The sequence below is a fragment of the Cricetulus griseus genome, chromosome 2, assembly GCF_003668045.3.
Source record: "Cricetulus griseus strain 17A/GY chromosome 2, alternate assembly CriGri-PICRH-1.0, whole genome shotgun sequence".
Taxonomy (NCBI): Eukaryota; Metazoa; Chordata; class Mammalia; order Rodentia; family Cricetidae; genus Cricetulus; species Cricetulus griseus.
The window spans coordinates 302017350-302034548 of record NC_048595.1 but is presented as its reverse complement, the minus strand read 5'-3'; the positions used below and the strand labels follow the sequence as shown (position 1 = coordinate 302034548).

General features: G+C 36.6%; 1 protein-coding gene across 1 annotated transcript in view; it reads left to right on the top strand.

Moving 5' to 3' along the window:
• Adgrv1 (adhesion G protein-coupled receptor V1) overlaps positions 1-17199 on the top strand; it is a 509614-nt gene that overhangs the window by 30962 nt on the left and 461453 nt on the right. The window contains exons 18-20 of the mRNA XM_035440478.1: positions 4096-4310; positions 5107-5838; positions 7244-7617. Coding sequence (XP_035296369.1) covers positions 4096-4310; positions 5107-5838; positions 7244-7617 — 1321 coding nt within the window. The remainder of the gene's footprint in view (positions 1-4095; positions 4311-5106; positions 5839-7243; positions 7618-17199) is intronic.

The following is a 17199-nucleotide window of genomic DNA, read 5'->3' as shown; positions in this document are numbered from 1 at the left end:
TTTGTCCTACAGAAACTTTTCAGTTTCAGGAACTCCCATTTGTTCACTGTCAGTCTTAGTTCCTGCTCTGTTTATGTTCTGTACAGGAAGTTGTCTTCTATGCCAGTGTGTTCAAGGATATTTACCACTTTCTTCTCTATCAGGTTCAGTGTTATCTGGTTTTATGTTGAGGCCCTTGATTCACTTGGTCTTGAAGTTTTGTGCAGGGTGATAGATACAGATCTATTTACATTATTCTACATGCCAACATCCAGTTTGACTAGCACCATTTGTTGAAGATTCTGGCTTTTTCTCCATTGTATATTTCTGTTCTTTATAAAAAAATCATGTGTATATAGGTGTGTGGATTTATGTCTGGTTCTTTCCATTGATCAACCTGCCTATTTTTATGCCAACAGTGTATGGGTTTTATTACTATAGCTCTGTAGTATAGCTTTAAATCATGGATGGTGATACCCTTGGAAGTTCTTTTATTGTTCAGGATTGTTTTAAATATCTGCTTTTGATTTTTCATATGAAGTTGAGTATATTGTTCTTTCAAGGTCTGTAAAGAATTGTGTTGCAATTTTGATGGGGATTGCATTGAATCTGTAAATTGCTTTTGGTAAGATGGCCATTTTTACTATGTTAATCCTATTGATCTGTGAGCATGGGAGATCTTTCCATCTTCTGATATCTTCTCCAATTCCTTTCTTCAAAGACTTGAAGTTCTTGTCATACAGATCTTTCACTTGTTTGGTAGAGTTACACCAAGATATTTTATATTATTTGTGGCACATTTGAAAGGTGTTGTTCCTTTGATTTCTTTCTCAGCCAGTTTGTCCTCTGTATATAGGATATCTATTGTTTTTTTTTTTTTTTTTGAGTTAATCTTGTGTCTAGCTACTTCACTTACGGTGTTTATCAGCTGTAGGAGTTCCCTGGTAGAACTTTTGGGTTTGCTTGTGTATACTATCACATCATCTGTGAATAATGATACTTTGACTTCTTCCTTTCCCATTTTTATACGATTGATCTCCTCTAGTTGCCTTATTGCTCTAGCTATGATGTCAAGTATTATATTGAGTACATATGGAGAGAGTGGACAACCAGGTCTTGTTCCTGATTTTAGTAGAATTCCTTTGAATTTCTCAGCATTTAATTTGATGTTGGCAATAGACTTGCTGTAAATTACCTTTATTATGTTTAGGTTTAACCCTCATATCCCTGATATCTCTTTATCATGAAAGGCTGTTAGATTTTTTCAAAGGCATTTTCAGCATCTAATGAGATGATCATGTGATTCTTTCTTTTGTTTAAATGGTAGGTTACATTGACAGATTCTTGTGTGTTGAACCATCCCAGCATCTCTGCAAAGAAGCCTACTTGATCATTGTGGATTATCTTTTTGATGTGTTCTTGGATTTGGCTTACAAGTATTTTATTGAGTATTTTTACATCAATGTTATTGAGGGAAGTTGTTTTGTAATTCTCATTCTTTGTTTAGTCTTTGTGTGATTTGGGTATAATGGTGACTATAGCCTGATAAAATTAAATTTGACATTGTTTTTTCTGTTTCTATTTTTTGAATAATTTGAGGAGTACTGGTATTAGGTCTTGTTTAAAAGTCTGGTAGGATCCTACACTAAAACCATTTAGCCTTGGGCTTTTTTTGGTTAGGAAACTTTTAGTGACTGTTTCTATTTTGTTAGAGGGTATAGGTCTATTAAATTGTTTATCTGATCTTGATTTAACTTTGGTAAGCTATATCAATCAAGAAATTTGTTCATTTCTTTTAGATTTTCCAATTTTGTGTAGTACATGTTTTTGAAGTATGACTTAATGATTCTTTGGATTTCCTCAGTTTCCCTTTTTATTTCTGACTTTCTCATTTTGGATGTTATCTCTCTGTCTTTCAGTTAGGTTTTTTTTGAGTTTAAGTTTTTTTTAAGTTTTTTTTTAAGTTTTAAGTTTTTTAAGTTGATCCTGTTGATTTTCTCAAAGAACCAACTCTTTGTTTCAATGATTCTTTTGTATTGTTCCTTTGTTTCTGTTTTATTGATTTTAGCCCTCAGTTGGATTATTTCCTGTAGTCTACTCCTCTTTTGTGTTTACTTCTTTTTTCCTGGAGCTTTTATTTGTGCTCTAAGATGCTAGTATGAGATCTCTCTAGTTTCTTTATAAAGGCACTTAATGCTATGAACGTTCCTCTTAGCACCACTTCATTGTGTCCCACAAGTTTGGGTATGTTGTGATTCATTTTCATCAAGTTCTGGAATCCTTCATTTCTTTATTTCTTTATTTCTTCCTTGGCCCAGTGTTAATTCTGTTGAGAGCTGCTCCGTTTCCATGAGTATATAGGCTTTCTCTTGTGGAAATCCTGCTTTAGTCTGTGGTGGTCTGATAGGATACAGGGGATTATTTCTATTTTTCTTATTTCTATTCAGACTTGATTTGTGAGGAGACAGTTTTGTGAGCTGCCGAGAAGGTATATTCTTTTGTGTTTGGGTGAAATGTTCTGTAGATATTGGTTAGGTCCATTTGGTTGATAATGTCTGCTAGCTTCATTATATTTTGTTTAGTTTTGGGATGACCTGTCCACTGGTGAGAGTAGGGCATTGAAGTCTCCCACTAGTAATGTGTGAGGGTCAATGTGTGATTTAAGCTTTAGTAATGTTTCTTTTACAAATGTGAGCACTCTTGCATTTAGAGCACAGATGTGAAGAATTTCAATATCTTCTTGTTGGATTTTTTTTCTTTGATGAGTATGAATGTCCCCTTCATACTTTCCCATCTCTTTTAATTAATTTTTGGTTTAAGTCTATTTTGTTAGATTTTAGAATGGATATATTAGCTTGCTTCTTGGGTCCATTTGCATTTAAAATCTTTTTCTAACCCTTTACTCTGAAGTAATGTCTGTCTTTGATGTTGAGGTGTGTTTCTTGAGTGCAGCAGAATGATGGGTCCTATTTTCACATTCATTCTGTTAGCCTGTGTCTTTTTTTTGTTCAGGAATTGAGTCCATTGATATTGAGTGATATTAATGACCAATGATTGTTAATTCCTGCTGTTTCATGTTGGTGGTTGTAGTGGTTGTGTGTGTGTGTGTGTGTGTGTGTGTGTGTGTGTGTGTGTGTGTGTGTTTGTGTTTTATCTTCTTTTGGTTTTGCTGGTATGAGATTATTTACTTCCTGAGTTTTTATATGTGTAGTTAGCTTTCTTTGATTGAAATTTTCCTTCTAGTACTTTCTATAGGACTGGATTTGTGGATAGATATTATTTAAATTTGAATTTGTCATGGAATATCAAGATATTTCTGCATCTATGGTGACATTTGTCTAGGCACTTCTGGCTTTTAGAGTCTCCATTGAGAAGTCAGATGTAATTCTAATTGGGCTACCTTTATAGGTTTCTTGGCCTTTTCCCCTTGCAGCTTTTAATATTCTTTATTGGTTCTGTATGTTTTGTGGTTTGATTATTATGTGGTGAGGGGACTTTTTTTTCTGGACCAATCTATTTGGTGTTTTGTAAACTTTTTGTATCTTTATAGGCATGTCTTTCTTTAGGTTAGGAAAATCTTGTATGATTTTGTTAAAAATATTTTTCTGGGTCTTTGAGCTGGGATTCTCCTTCCTCTATTCCTATTATTCTTAGGTTTGATCTTTTCATAGTGTCCCAGATTTCCTGGATATTTTCTGTCAGGAAATTTTTAGATTTAATATTTTCTTTGATTGATGTATCTTCAATGCTTGAAATTCTGTCTTCTATCACTTGTATTTTGTTTATGATCCAGGATTCCTTCAATTTGCATTTTCTTTAATTGCTTCTATTTCCACTTTCAGATCTTGGACAGTTTTATTAATTTGCATTACCTGTTTTTTTTCTCAGCTTTTTTGTTTTTGCCTTTTAAAAATGTTTTATTATGGATTTCTTTTAGGGACTTAATATTCTTGCTACCATTTCCTTCTTTTACTTGGTTGCTCAGTGGAAACTGCTGTCTCATTCAGTGATAAATGAAAATATATACTTTCAAGAGAAGACAGAATGCTCTTGATATTGTTATATTCAGCACATATACACATTTCATAAAAATATTTTTGTTCCATTTTCACATAGGATTTTGAGGCACCGAGGACACTTTGGCAATGTTTCTGTGGCTTGGCAGCTGTTTCAGAATGTTTCTCTGCAGTCTGGACAAGAATTCTATGAAACATCAGGGATTGTTAACTTCATAGATGGAGAAGGATCAAAACCAGTAATTCTCCATGCTTTCCCAGATAGAATTCCTGAATTCAATGAATTTTATATCCTGAAGCTTGTAAATATTTCAGGTGTGTGCTCTTTCCATTTCTTATGTTACCATCAAAATTTTATAATTTGTGTTTCAATAGACTCATATACAAAATCTAATTGCTGGTAAAGTGAAGTGTATTATGATTGTCTTATTTTAATGTCAATGTACCTTTTTTGGTAGAAGTTGTTTTGTTTTTGCAGTGCTAGGATTCAAACCCTAAGCCTGTGTACATTAGGAGTGCTCTACCATTGAGTTACATCTCTAGCTCTTTTCTTGTTTACGATTTTGAGACGACGGGGCATCTTTGGTGATTATTGGTTGGCTGAGTTTGCCACCAATGACTGTTGACATGAGATCTCACTATATAGTGCAGATATAGTGCAGGCTGGTCTTAAACTCTGGATTCTACTGCCTACATCTCTGGAGTGCTGGGGTTATAGGCACATGACACTGTATCTGCCTTAGTTTTTCTTGTTTATTCATTGATCTGAGGCATAGAATCTGAGACTGTGCTAACTAAGTGCTATACCATTTACTATGCCCCTAGCCTCAAACTGTTAAGAGGTTCAGTTTTATGAATGGAGGCTTCCTCTATCTTACTATTTTTGGTTTTAAGTTTAAAAGTATTGGGGGGGCACTTGACTGATTATCAATATGAATATGCTAATTGGTGTTATTTAATAACTGTCTTTCAAAATGTGAAATCAACATGATGATCCCATTATTTGATGATAATTTAGCTAGAAAATTTCTGTAAACATACTGCTTTTTTTCTTGGACTAAAAAGCATTTAACTTCTGTCTTTTTAATTATTCTAAATTCTGTTATTACAGGTTCTGGAGGTCAACTAGCAGAAACCAACCTTCAGGTGACAGTCATGATTCCATTCAATGATGATCCATTTGGAGTTTTCATCTTAGATTCAGAGTGTCTAGACAGAGAAGTGGCAGAAGATGTCCTATCAGAAGACGATATGTCTTATATTACTAACTTTACCATTTTGAGACAACAGGGCATCTTTGGTGATGTAAGGGTTGGCTGGGAGATACTGTCCAGAGAGTTCACTGCTGGTTTGCCACCAATGATTGACTTTTTGCTGGTAGGAAATTTCCCTAATACTGTGCATCTGCAACCACATATGCGACGTCACCACAGTGGAACCGATGTCTTGTACTTCAGTGGACTAGAAGGTGCATTTGGGACTGTTGATCCAAAGTACTGTCCTTCCAGGAATAACACAATTGCCAGCTTTACATTTTCAGCTTGGGTAATGCCTAATGCCAATACAAATGGATTTCTCATAGCAAAAGATGACGGCAATGGAAGCATCTATTATGGGGTAAAAATTCAAACAAATGAATCCCATGTGACCCTTTCCCTTCATTATAAAACTTTTGGATCAAATGTGACATATATTGCCAAGACCACAGTTGTGAAATATTTAGAAGAAGGTGTTTGGCTTCATGTTTTAATTATCCTAGATGATGGCATAATTGAATTCTATCTGGATGGGAATGCAATGCCTAGAGGGATCAAGAGTCTGAAAGGAGAAGCCATTACTGATGGTGAGTGTCAGCTTCATGGCTAGCACATTCAATCAGAAAGATTCTCAAATCTCCAATTAAAATTTGACTTTTAGAAAAGAGCTAGCAAGTGTTTTGAAACTTGACTTTGCTTTTCTCTTACAAAGCTGTGTGTCTGTGAAGACCAGGATAGAATTACGTTGAATATTTCAGAAATGAAGTGTGCAAAGTCCTTAGGCCAGGGGAATCAGAAGCAGGCTCCAGGTAAGAAATGTGGAAGCAGATCACTATAAAACTTTGCAGGAAGAAAGGAAAAGATAGGAGCATCATTTGTCTCTCAAGTTAGGGGTCAGGATGGGGACTGTTTCAGCATAGGAATGAGCAAAAGTCTGGACTTCTGAAGGAGCCCGTTGTGTCTGGGAAACTGTTTCTCCTTCACTATGATAGGAAGTGAGGAGTAATGAGCACTGGGAAGAATTGGAGTCAGGAGAAAATATTCACTAAAAATTATTACAGGCTCTATATTATTAGTAGGTGAATGGATAAGTCTGTGGTTTGCTTTGAAGACATAATCTTCCTTGGCTTTTAACTAAATCACATGATTTCTCTTTGCATATGTACTTGGGTGGCTGACTCAGGAGAATCATGAGGGACAGGTTAACTTGGGCTGCATAGCAGTTGCTGGCCAGAAACAATATGAGATCCTGTCACAAAACATCAATAACCAAAATAAGAAACAAACCAACTGAACTATAAATTGATGAAATCCTAAAAAGGACTCGGGAGGCATAGTGACATGTAGCTGGCCTGAATGCTGTTACTACTTTTTAAGGGTTCTTCATGCTTGAATATAGCGTTTCTAAGAACTGTTTATGTTTCTACATTCAGTTAGGTTTTAGACAAAATGATATAGTTGGCCTTTAGAAACCACACTTCTCTGGAACCACCACTTCATTTAACTGGGGAAGAATTTTTAGTTCAAGTTCTCAATGAGTATAATCTGTAGTTTTAAAATTGTAACCGAATTAATGCATACATGTTTAAATCAGTAAACAATTTTAAAGTGTCATACATGTTTATGCAAATAAATCTAAAAACACATACATAGGTATATAATATGTATGCATGTATATACATACATATGTAAAAATGTATACATTTGTTTTTCTGTTCATAAATGATTTTGACAGACTGGTACAAATTATTTTCAAGAGCATCATTTAATTTTGAAGGCAGATACTGCAGTGTAAGATCACAAATCCCAGCAATTATTGTGCAGGTTCCTTTTTATCATAAAGATACTATTTATTTGATCACTTTTTAGTTATGGAAAAGTTTTACTTCTCAAACATATATTTCAGTGAAATTGCCTTGCTTTCTGAATCACACTTATCGCTTGTGGTAGGGGACAGTGGTTGTTGTAGCATCTAATCATGTCTAATTTCAGGTCCTGGAACACTGAGAATTGGGGCAGGGATGAATGGCAGTGACAGATTCACAGGCCGAATGCAGGATGTGAGGGCCTATGAGCGGAAACTGACAACTGAAGAGATTTATGAACTCCATGCTATGCCTGCAAAGAATGATCTACACCCCATTTCTGGGTATCTGGAGTTCAGACAAGGAGAAAATAACAAGTCATTCATCATTTCTGCACGAGATGACAATGAAGAGGAAGGGGAGGAATTATTCTTTCTCAAACTGGTCTCTGTCTATGGAGGGGCTCAGATTTCTGCGGCAAATACTACAGCTAGACTAAGAATACAGAAAAGTGACAATGCCAATGGCTTGTTTGGTTTCACAGGAGCTTGTATACCAGAGGTAAGTAGGGGGCTTGGGAGAGCTTCATAGTAAAACTTTCTGCAGGTGGATTTGGTTAGGGGTGAGCTATGCTGTAGCTGCTCATGTAGTTTGTACATGTAAATCTCAGTCCCTGTTCCTGGTAGTTTTCAGCTCAAGTCACCTTATGGAGGTGAGAGAAACTGACAAAAGAGCAAATAACTCTTAGCAATTAGCTTTAAAGTTAATCCCTTTAAAGATTAATTATGTACTACAGGTAATTTTGCTAATTTTTGGATACCATATATGTAAATGAAATAATTCATACTCAAAATCTGTGTGAATAATTAAAAATGAAACTCGATTTCAATTTGCTTTTCTTACAGGGAACATTTTGAAGTAGTTATAGGATTCTCCCAACTTGGTTTGGTAATGTTTCTTACCAACTTTCTTGGCTGGCTTAATTCATCAACCACTTTACTGTTCTTATCAGTTCTTCCTAAGTTTTCAAAGACACATGATCACCTCAGTTTCCTCATTAGTAATACGAGATCTCATGAAACCACCTCACAGGTGTTGTGTGTGACAGCAAACACTCCAAGCAAGTAAGACACTGCCAAGAAACAAGAGAGCTATTTGCTCTGCAACTTGACACCAGTAGATCTAGATGAATGTATATGTGAATTGAATGATTAAGAAAAATGGGATGAATAGAACTTAAAAAATTATCTGTGTCACAGGACTCATTGTAGCTAAAATTGAAATGCCCAGATCTCTGGAATTTCATCTAGACCCTTAGTTTCCCTGGCAACCACAAGACAAGAGAACTTCAGTTGTTTTAAACTTCAGAAATATTGTATATGTTAATAATGACTTTAAATTGTTCTTTTATATTTACTGTTTGTTATCTCTTTTTCATTTCCTTTTTTTATTTAGAAACAATCATTTTATGTATCACCCTCCCTGTTCTGTCTCCCTCCCATGCCCCCTACCAAACCCCCAACCCACCCCTACCTGCTCCCCAAGGATGGTGAGGCATTCCATGGGGGATCAGAAATGTCTGTCACAACATTTGGTGGAGGGCCTAGGCCCTTCTGCATGTATCTGGGCTGAAATAGTGTTCCTACATAGGGAGTGGGCTCCCAAAGAACATTTGTGCACTAGGGATAAATACTGGTTCCACTGTTAGAGGTCCTATAGCCCGCCTAGGCCTCCTAACTGGCACCCACATTCGGAGGGTTTAGTTTAGTCCAATGCTGGTTTCTAAGATTTACAACTAGGGTCACTGTGCTCTCACTAGGTCAGGTCAGCTGGTTCAGTAGGTTTCTCCAGCATGGTCTTGACTGCTTTGCCCATTCCTCCTCTGTATCTACAACTGGATTCCAGGAATATGGCTCAGTGCTTAGCTGTGGATGTCTGCTTCTGCTTCTATCAGCTACTGAATGAAGGCTCTAGGATGGCAATTAGGGTAGTCATCATTTTCATTATAGGAGAAGGGCATTTAAGGTAGCCTCTCTACTATTTCTTAGGTTCCCAGTTGGGGTCATCCTTGTGGATCTCTGTACAATTCCCTAGTGCTAGATTTCTCTTTAAACCTATAGTGTCTCCCTCTATTGATGTGTCTCTTTTCTTGTTCTCTTCTATTCCTCTCTCCACTCAATTTTCCTCATCCCTCATATTCTCCCCCCCCCTTGTCCCTCCTACCTCCCTCCTTTCTCTCCCTATGCTCCCAATCTGTTCAGGGGCTCTTGTCCCTTTCCCCTTCTCTGCGGGACCATGTATGTCTCTCTGAGAGTCCTCCTTATTTCCTTGCTTCTCTGGAGGTGTGGATTGTAGTCTGGTAATCCTTTATTCTATGTCTAATATCTGTATATGAGTGAGTACATACCATGTTTGTCTTCCTGTGACTAGGTTACCTCACTTAGTATGGTTTCTTCTAGTTCCATCCATTTGCCTGTGAATTTCAAGATTCCATGTCTTGTCTGCTGAGTAGTACTCCATTGTGTAAATGTACCACATTTTTTGTATCCATTCTTTGGTTGAGGGCATCTAGGTTGCTTCCAGGTTCTGGCTATTACAAATAATGCTGCTATGAACATAGTTGAACAGATGTCCCTATTGTATGAATGTGCATCTTTTGGGTATATGCCTAAGAGTGGAATTGCTGGATTTTGAGGTAGACTTGTTCCCATTTTCCTGTGAAACCACCATACTGATTTCCAAAGTGGCTGTACTCCCACAAAGTTTGCACTCCCACCAGCAATGCAGAAGCATTTCCCTTTCTCCACATCCTCTCCAGCATAAACTGTCATTGATGTTTTTGATTTTAGCCATTCTGTCAGGAGTAAGATGGTATCTCCAGAGTTGTTTTGATTTGCTTTTCCCTGATGGCTAAGGATGTTGATCGGTTTCTTAAGTGTCCTTCAGCCATTTTAGATTCCTCTATTGAGAATTCTCTGTTTAGTTCTGTGCCCTACTTTTTAATTGTATTATTTGGTGTATGTATCTGCTGTGCCCCTGTAGGTCAGAGAATAACTGGTGATAGCCAGTCCTTCCCTTCCACAGTGTGTGTTGTAGGATCAAGCTCAGGACATCAAACTTGATAATAAATGTCTTTGCCCCAGAGTCATTTCTTCTGTGCTGATAAAGCATTTAAAGGGGATACAGACATCAACGTTTACATATTCACATGTATGCACTTTTCTGATAATCTAATACAGATACAACATATCTTTGCTCTCATTGTAGAATTAGACAGAGTTACAGGTCTGAGAAATAACTATCCTATGTTGAATTAAATCCAGTGGGATCAAGTCAAATTCCTGTTTAAGGTTTTGTGTTTATTAGAACTTAATGATTATCAATTTTGTCCTTTGCCTCTAAGATACTATAAAAGGACTAGAATCTGAACTTATCCCTTGAGGTTCTTAATTTGTTATCTTTCTCCATGTCTTTTCAAATGTCATTATCCCTAATCTTAAAAAGTTGGATGGCTTTTGCTCGGTTGTAAGAACCATGATGGTGTCATGTACTGTCATATTCCTTAAGTTACCTTCAAGATCTGGCCTCTGCCTGTGATACTGTCCTCATCTGTGTCATTCCCATCTATCATTAGTATGACAGCTTGCCTTGGTACAAACCCAGTGTCAAGATGCAGCACTCATCAGCTTCAGTCTTTGCAATTGTTTCATTCTAGGTCTTCAGTTGTAGTTACTTAAAGACACTGTCTCTATTTAAAGTGACTGATAACCTTCTCAAACTCACTGCTCTTTGCCCACTCATTGTTTAATGTTTTTGGAGCATGGATCACATTATCAATTTCCCTCTGGCCTTTGTAAGTCTACTTATCTATATCTATCTACAGCTGTATCCATTACACTCAGAGAAACATTTCTGAGTTACAGGAAGGTCTTCTTACCCATTGGTGTATCAGTAGCATTGAGAATGGAATGTTGTAGGTATTCAGAAAACATGTAGGACCTTTTGAATACATTTGGTATCAAAATGTGAAAAAGCACACAGCGTTTCAGATAGTCTTTAGTTTTAGTTAAGTCCATAAGTCATCAAACTGGAAAAGCAAAGCTCAACACTTTTAAGTAAAATGAAGAGTAGTCTCTCAGTGTTCCCTGGTCTGAGCCATTGTAGTCAAGTTTTCAATGCTGGCTTGTTTCACAAATCCCATTGATGACCCCACTTGGTGATAGTTTACTGTGTAGTTATGCTGCTTAGTCTCAATACATTCCACCAAGCCCTTCACTGTGGATGAGAAAATTTGTATGCATTAGGCCACATGGCCCAAACTGCAGTGAAGTTTCAGCTGGCATTTTCCAGGCCTATATGAGATAAAATGGATGGATCTGTATTTGAAAAAGAAATATTTGGTGATTAAGACAGGAAAATTGTTGAGTCTAAAAGATTAAACATTGACAACTGATTCTTAGGGATATTACATAATTCCTATTTTTGAAATGATAGGAGAAACCTAAAACTCCTATTTTTATCATCAGTATAATTATTGAAAGCAACAATATTTATTCAGTTTTACAGAAATCTTTCTCAAAATGGCTTTAGGGCCCCTTAGTTTTTTTGAGATATCTTCAGGGCCTCAGCAAGTTCCAACTTAATTTGATAAGCAATACTAAAATATTTCAGTTTTTCATTTTATTTCCATTTTGTGCTACAAAAGCAAAGATGATGTAGACTTGTAGCTTCTATCAACTTTGTAAAAATTATGGAGATGTTACCCACTCTGCCAGTTAATGACTACGGCATAATATAGTATTAACTTCATTTAAAAATATCTTTCACGAGGGCTGGAGAGATGGCTCAGCCATTAAAGGCTAGACTCACAACCAAAAATATCTTTCATAAATCAGTACAAAATTAAGTTTTGAAAATTTCAAACCCCAGGTGCCTGTTTTTCAAATATTACATGCCACAGGATGAGTAGAGTGAAAGGTGTTTTCTGTGGCATTATCAAAGCATGATGGTTGGACACTGATCAGCACCCAAGAGTATGCACTGCTCTTGCAGAGGACCCGTGGTTGGCTTACAACCTCTTATAACTCCAGCTCCACGGCTCTCTTCTGGTCTGCTGGCACCTGCACACGTGCCCCCCCCCCCACACAGTGGTGGGGCTAGGAGAATTTTTCAGTGTTTAGAATGCTTGCCCTTGTCAATGTGAGGACTCAAAACCCATGCAAAACTAGATAGGCTAAAATCAGTGAGCTCTACATTCTGCAGGCCACCCTGTGTCAACAAATAAAGTGGAATACTATTGAAGTTAACTTTCGGCCTTCACATGCACATGCATAGTGGTGTGGCCACATAGGTGCAAACATGGATTCCCATAGGTACACTCACCACATACACACGCACAGACAAGACTGTAATGGATGAGTGAAGAAAGATGCAGACCCAATTTTGAGTCTTGCTCAGAGTTAGTTGCTGATCTTTGGAACACCACATTCTTCTTGAAAAAAATGTTGACAAATTTTGCTTATGCCTACTTTGGTATGGTATTTGGCACATGTTTTCAGAAAATAAGCTATTGACTTTGAGAAAACAAATAATAGTTCTGGTTGGTGATTTAAAAATATCCAATCTTTCACATGAAAATCTTAATTTTAGAAATTTTATCAGCCAGAGTGAGTTTGACAGTTTTTGAGTACTTCAGATGTTTGAGATAATATTGCCAGTGATCTATACCAGTTGTTTTGTATAATTAAATTATGTCAACATGTGGAAGATTTGATGAACTTATTAACCCAATATGTTCTAAATAATCATTGCATAGATAGAAGGTTGATTCCTAATGCAAGAGGGGCAGTGGGTTACAGTGCAACAAAATGTTTATAGGTTTCACAAAACTCTAAGAAACTGCTAATTTTCAAATTTTGGCGTGGTGCTGCAGTACCCATAGTTATCCTAAAAATCTATGACGATCCCACTATTTTCCAGTTATATATGTAAGGCTGCATTTTCTATTTACACTTCAGCTAGAATTCAGGGAGTAGCATACCTACTAACTATAAAAGGAGCTATCAAGTAGAGCTGTTCTCTATTAAACTTTAGAGCAGTGGTTCTCAACCTTTCCAATGCTATAACCCTTTAATACAGTTAGTTCCTCATGTTGTAGTGACCCCCAACCTTAAAATTATTTTTGTTGCTACTTTGTAACTATATTTTTTCTGCTGTTATGTCTCATACTGTAAATATCTGTGTTTTCTGATGGCTTTAAGTGACCCCTGTGAAATGATTGCTCAGTGGGGGAGGAGCGAATGGGGAGATAGATGGGAGGAGGCAGGAGGGAACAGGAAGAGAGGAGGGAGGGGAAACTGGGTTGGTATGTGAAATAAATGAAAAAAAATTAATAAAAAGGAAATAATTGTTCGGCTCCCAAAGGGGTCGTGACCCACAGGTTGAGAATCAATTGATTAGAAAAGACATAAAAATAAAAATGCTGCTCCTTGATACTGCTCTTCTTTGTTTTAGAATATGTAGTTATTCCTCAGATACATGTTGTTTGTGTTGACAGGCAGGCTTAGTGTTGTATTGCAATTAGTTACTAGTCATTACTCATTTCATTTTTACATTTTTTAGTATAGTGGCTAGCAATGGACTTCACTAATATAGACAGAAACTGCACTTTTCAGTGATTATATGAGTGTGCAGGGTCCACAAAGAAACAAATTTGAGAAGTCTCTGTTTACTCTGTGCCTCCTAAGACTGAATTTAATAGATACTTTGTTAATTTTCAGAAATACTGAAAGTGATCATAATTGCTTTGTTATTTTTCTTTGCCCAGGTGTACTACATGCCAGGAAACAGGTGCTTAGTAGAGTATAATAGGAATAATCAATTAGCTTAGAGGTAGATTGGAGCTCTGATAATGCATATTGTTTGGATTATAGTTGGGATCTGTATTGAATACATGACTGATCGTGTTAGACCCAGCATAGTACCCATGATACCATGTTTTGTTATTCTGTATAATTTCTTCGTTATTTCTTCTTTAGCTCACTTTATAAAATCATTGATAAAATTACTTTTTCACAATAATTCATAGAACTTGTGAGACTTATGTTTTATTATAGCTAATCCTCTGTTTTATATTTTTATACATGTGGCTTAATTTAGAAATGACTTGGGAAGACCATTATGGAAATAAGATCCTATTTTCACTTAACTGTGTTTTAAGTGCCTACTATATTATATGAAAAAATCCCTCACAAAGCATTGCCCCAACAGAATAAAAAACTTAAAATGGATTTGTAATTCTTTAGCTTTAATTTTCTATTTAAACTAAGAAGCTGGATTCACGTTTCACAAAACTGCCCTGTTTCTGCACAAATGGACTTGACAACTTTCTTATTGATTGCCCTTACTTCTGATCTTCCATTGATATGTTCACTTGGAAAAATGCTGGCTAAGTGCAGGGTGATTAAGAGTATGTACTGCTCTTAATCATACTAAGTTTGAGTTTGTTCCCTGCATCTATATTGGGCAGCTTCCAACTCCTGAAATTCCAGTTCCGGGCATCCAGCACCCTTTCTGGCCTGCAAGACACCTGTACTTGTGTGCACATACCTATACACTTATACATACATGTAACTAAATCAAATTGAATTTAAAAACAAAAGGGGATACAATATTGAGGAATACTGGCTGTTTCTAGTGTGAAACTGGGTAAAAATGGCTCTGAGCATTTCAGGGGATCAGTTCACTGGCCTAAATGCTTGCATCAAAACTCTAAAGTCAGTTTAGATAAATATGATAACATTAGGGAAACATTTAGATACATTCTTTCTCTCTCTTGATAGACTCCCGTGTCAGTAATTATACTTTTTAGTCCAGGGCTTATCCAAATGTGTCAGAAATATCACATTCATGTTACTATGCATCCCGAGTCAGGATACCTCAGATGTCTGGTTGTGGGAAGGAAAATGAATAAACCTGAATTTAAGTTTCTGTAGATGATGTACACCCAAATGGAGCAGCTGGAATAGTGGATACAGCTGCTCATCGCCAAGCTTTAAAGCAATTAACCTTTTCTCAGTATTGCTTCATCTTTTTGACCTAAGTATTTAAAACAATAAAACTTCAGGTGATGGTATTTCTTTTATAATATTTGTGAACATTAAAGGTATTTTTTAAAGCCAATCATACTAAGTGATTTGTTCTTATGGACTCTTGACACCTAAAGGAATCTTTAACTGAAATTTTCCAAGATATGCTTTGCTGAATCCAGAACAAACACATTACTTTTTCTATATAAACTTCACATAAAGCATGCATTTGAATATACTTGTATGGCATGTCAGGAGCATTTTCTTGATGGTTTTACTAGTTGAAGGTATAGTGTGGAAACAGAGCTCTCTCCTAGTTTTGACCCCTCCCAGTCTTGCTTTTTAGGTCTAAAAGGCACACATTCCTGAATAAGTCTTTGGATAGATTTACTCCCTGCCTGTTGCTAAAAGAAAAGGTTGAATATTTACATATTCAAACTAATGGTGTATTGGTATATATTGTACAAAAAAATCATTCTCATTAAAATTTGGATACCAAGTGATACCAAGATAGACCCCATGCATAGGAGGAGCTGCCCAACACAATAGGACTCCGTGTGTGTGTGTGTGTGTGTGTGTGTGTGTGTGTGTGTGTGTGTGTGTGTGTGTGTGTATTATTGTTTTGTTTCAGTATAGTAATTTTTTTTATCAGAGAAAGAACATTAAATGTATAGGTGGAGGGTAGAATGTGGGAAAAGATGGAGGAGAGAATATGATCAACATATATATTGCATTTATTTCTCAAATAATAAAAACATAAAATTAGAGGGCAAAGTGGAGCAAATTATTTGTCATTGCATTGGAAGTTGAAATACACAGGAATCCCTCTTTTTAGGATGTACACATCTCTTTTTTATAAAGTGAGATACTGAGATATTTTTATGTAGCATTTCTTTTGTTATACATGGGTGTCTATATTTTTAAGGAAGGAAATACTTGTATATAGTAATGTATTACTAGAATCTATGTGAAGTGTGTGTTTAATTTCTATTCAAGTCCTGTCATCACTATAACCCCTTGTTTAAGAAGAGTCTGGGAGGAGTTGATAAGCATTCCAGGAAGGGGCTCAGAACTCTGGCCCTTGACCTCACTTTTCCCATCGCCAATTTGCTCAGATACATCCCCACAGTGTGCAGATGCAAGGAGAGCCCTCAGAGGGGCATCACATGGGAAGTCATATAGTGTACTTGGGTCTTTTTGCTGCTTTGTCCTCTTCTCTTCAGCCCTTAAGGTTGGAGGGCGTCACCTAAGGAAGTCATTCTGTCATAACATGCTGGATGGCTTTCTAGAAGCCATCAGTTACCAGTTCAGGTAGCGAGAACATTAAGCCCTTGGGGAGACTGGAGCAGGAGGTAGTAACTCAAAAAACATTGCCACTGATGCTTAAGAAGAAAGATGGGAACCAATGAAACAGTGTACACAGTAAATATTTGAGGCACCCAACAGCAAGTGTGTTGTGTCATATTGCCTTGAGAAGGAATTTGTTTATTGGTAACAATGGTCCTCGGAAGGCTGCAGATTAATTGATACCCTGAAGTGATACAAGGATAGTTATCTAAAGTCTTAAGAAAAACTGTAACACTAGAAATAAAATGTGGATCCCAACATACATGTTGAACCACTACTTGTGTTGTCTCAGTCTGTCTATACATCACTTACCAAATTTTAAGTGTATATGTACCTTGTATATGGTCTTTGATACCATTTATCTCTTGACTTCCAAATTTATGAGAACAATTCTGGCCCCTCTAGAATTTTAGATTCATTCCACAGTTGTTAAGTTGAAACATCGCTTTGATGCTTTAACAGTCAAATATATATATATATATCTTGTCTGTAATTCTTACAAATACTCTTTGATAAATTGATAAGGAAAAGGTACAATGACTTTGCTTTAAATGTTGGCACTTGCTGGAAGCAGGCTTCTTCCTTTCTCCTGTTTTATTCTGGGGAGGACAGAGAGGCAGAGCTGAAGAACGAAGATATAAAGAAGAGTAGAGGGACCCAGGAAAGCACTAGTTTCATCACTGGTGCCAATGGCCATGCATTTAAAAAT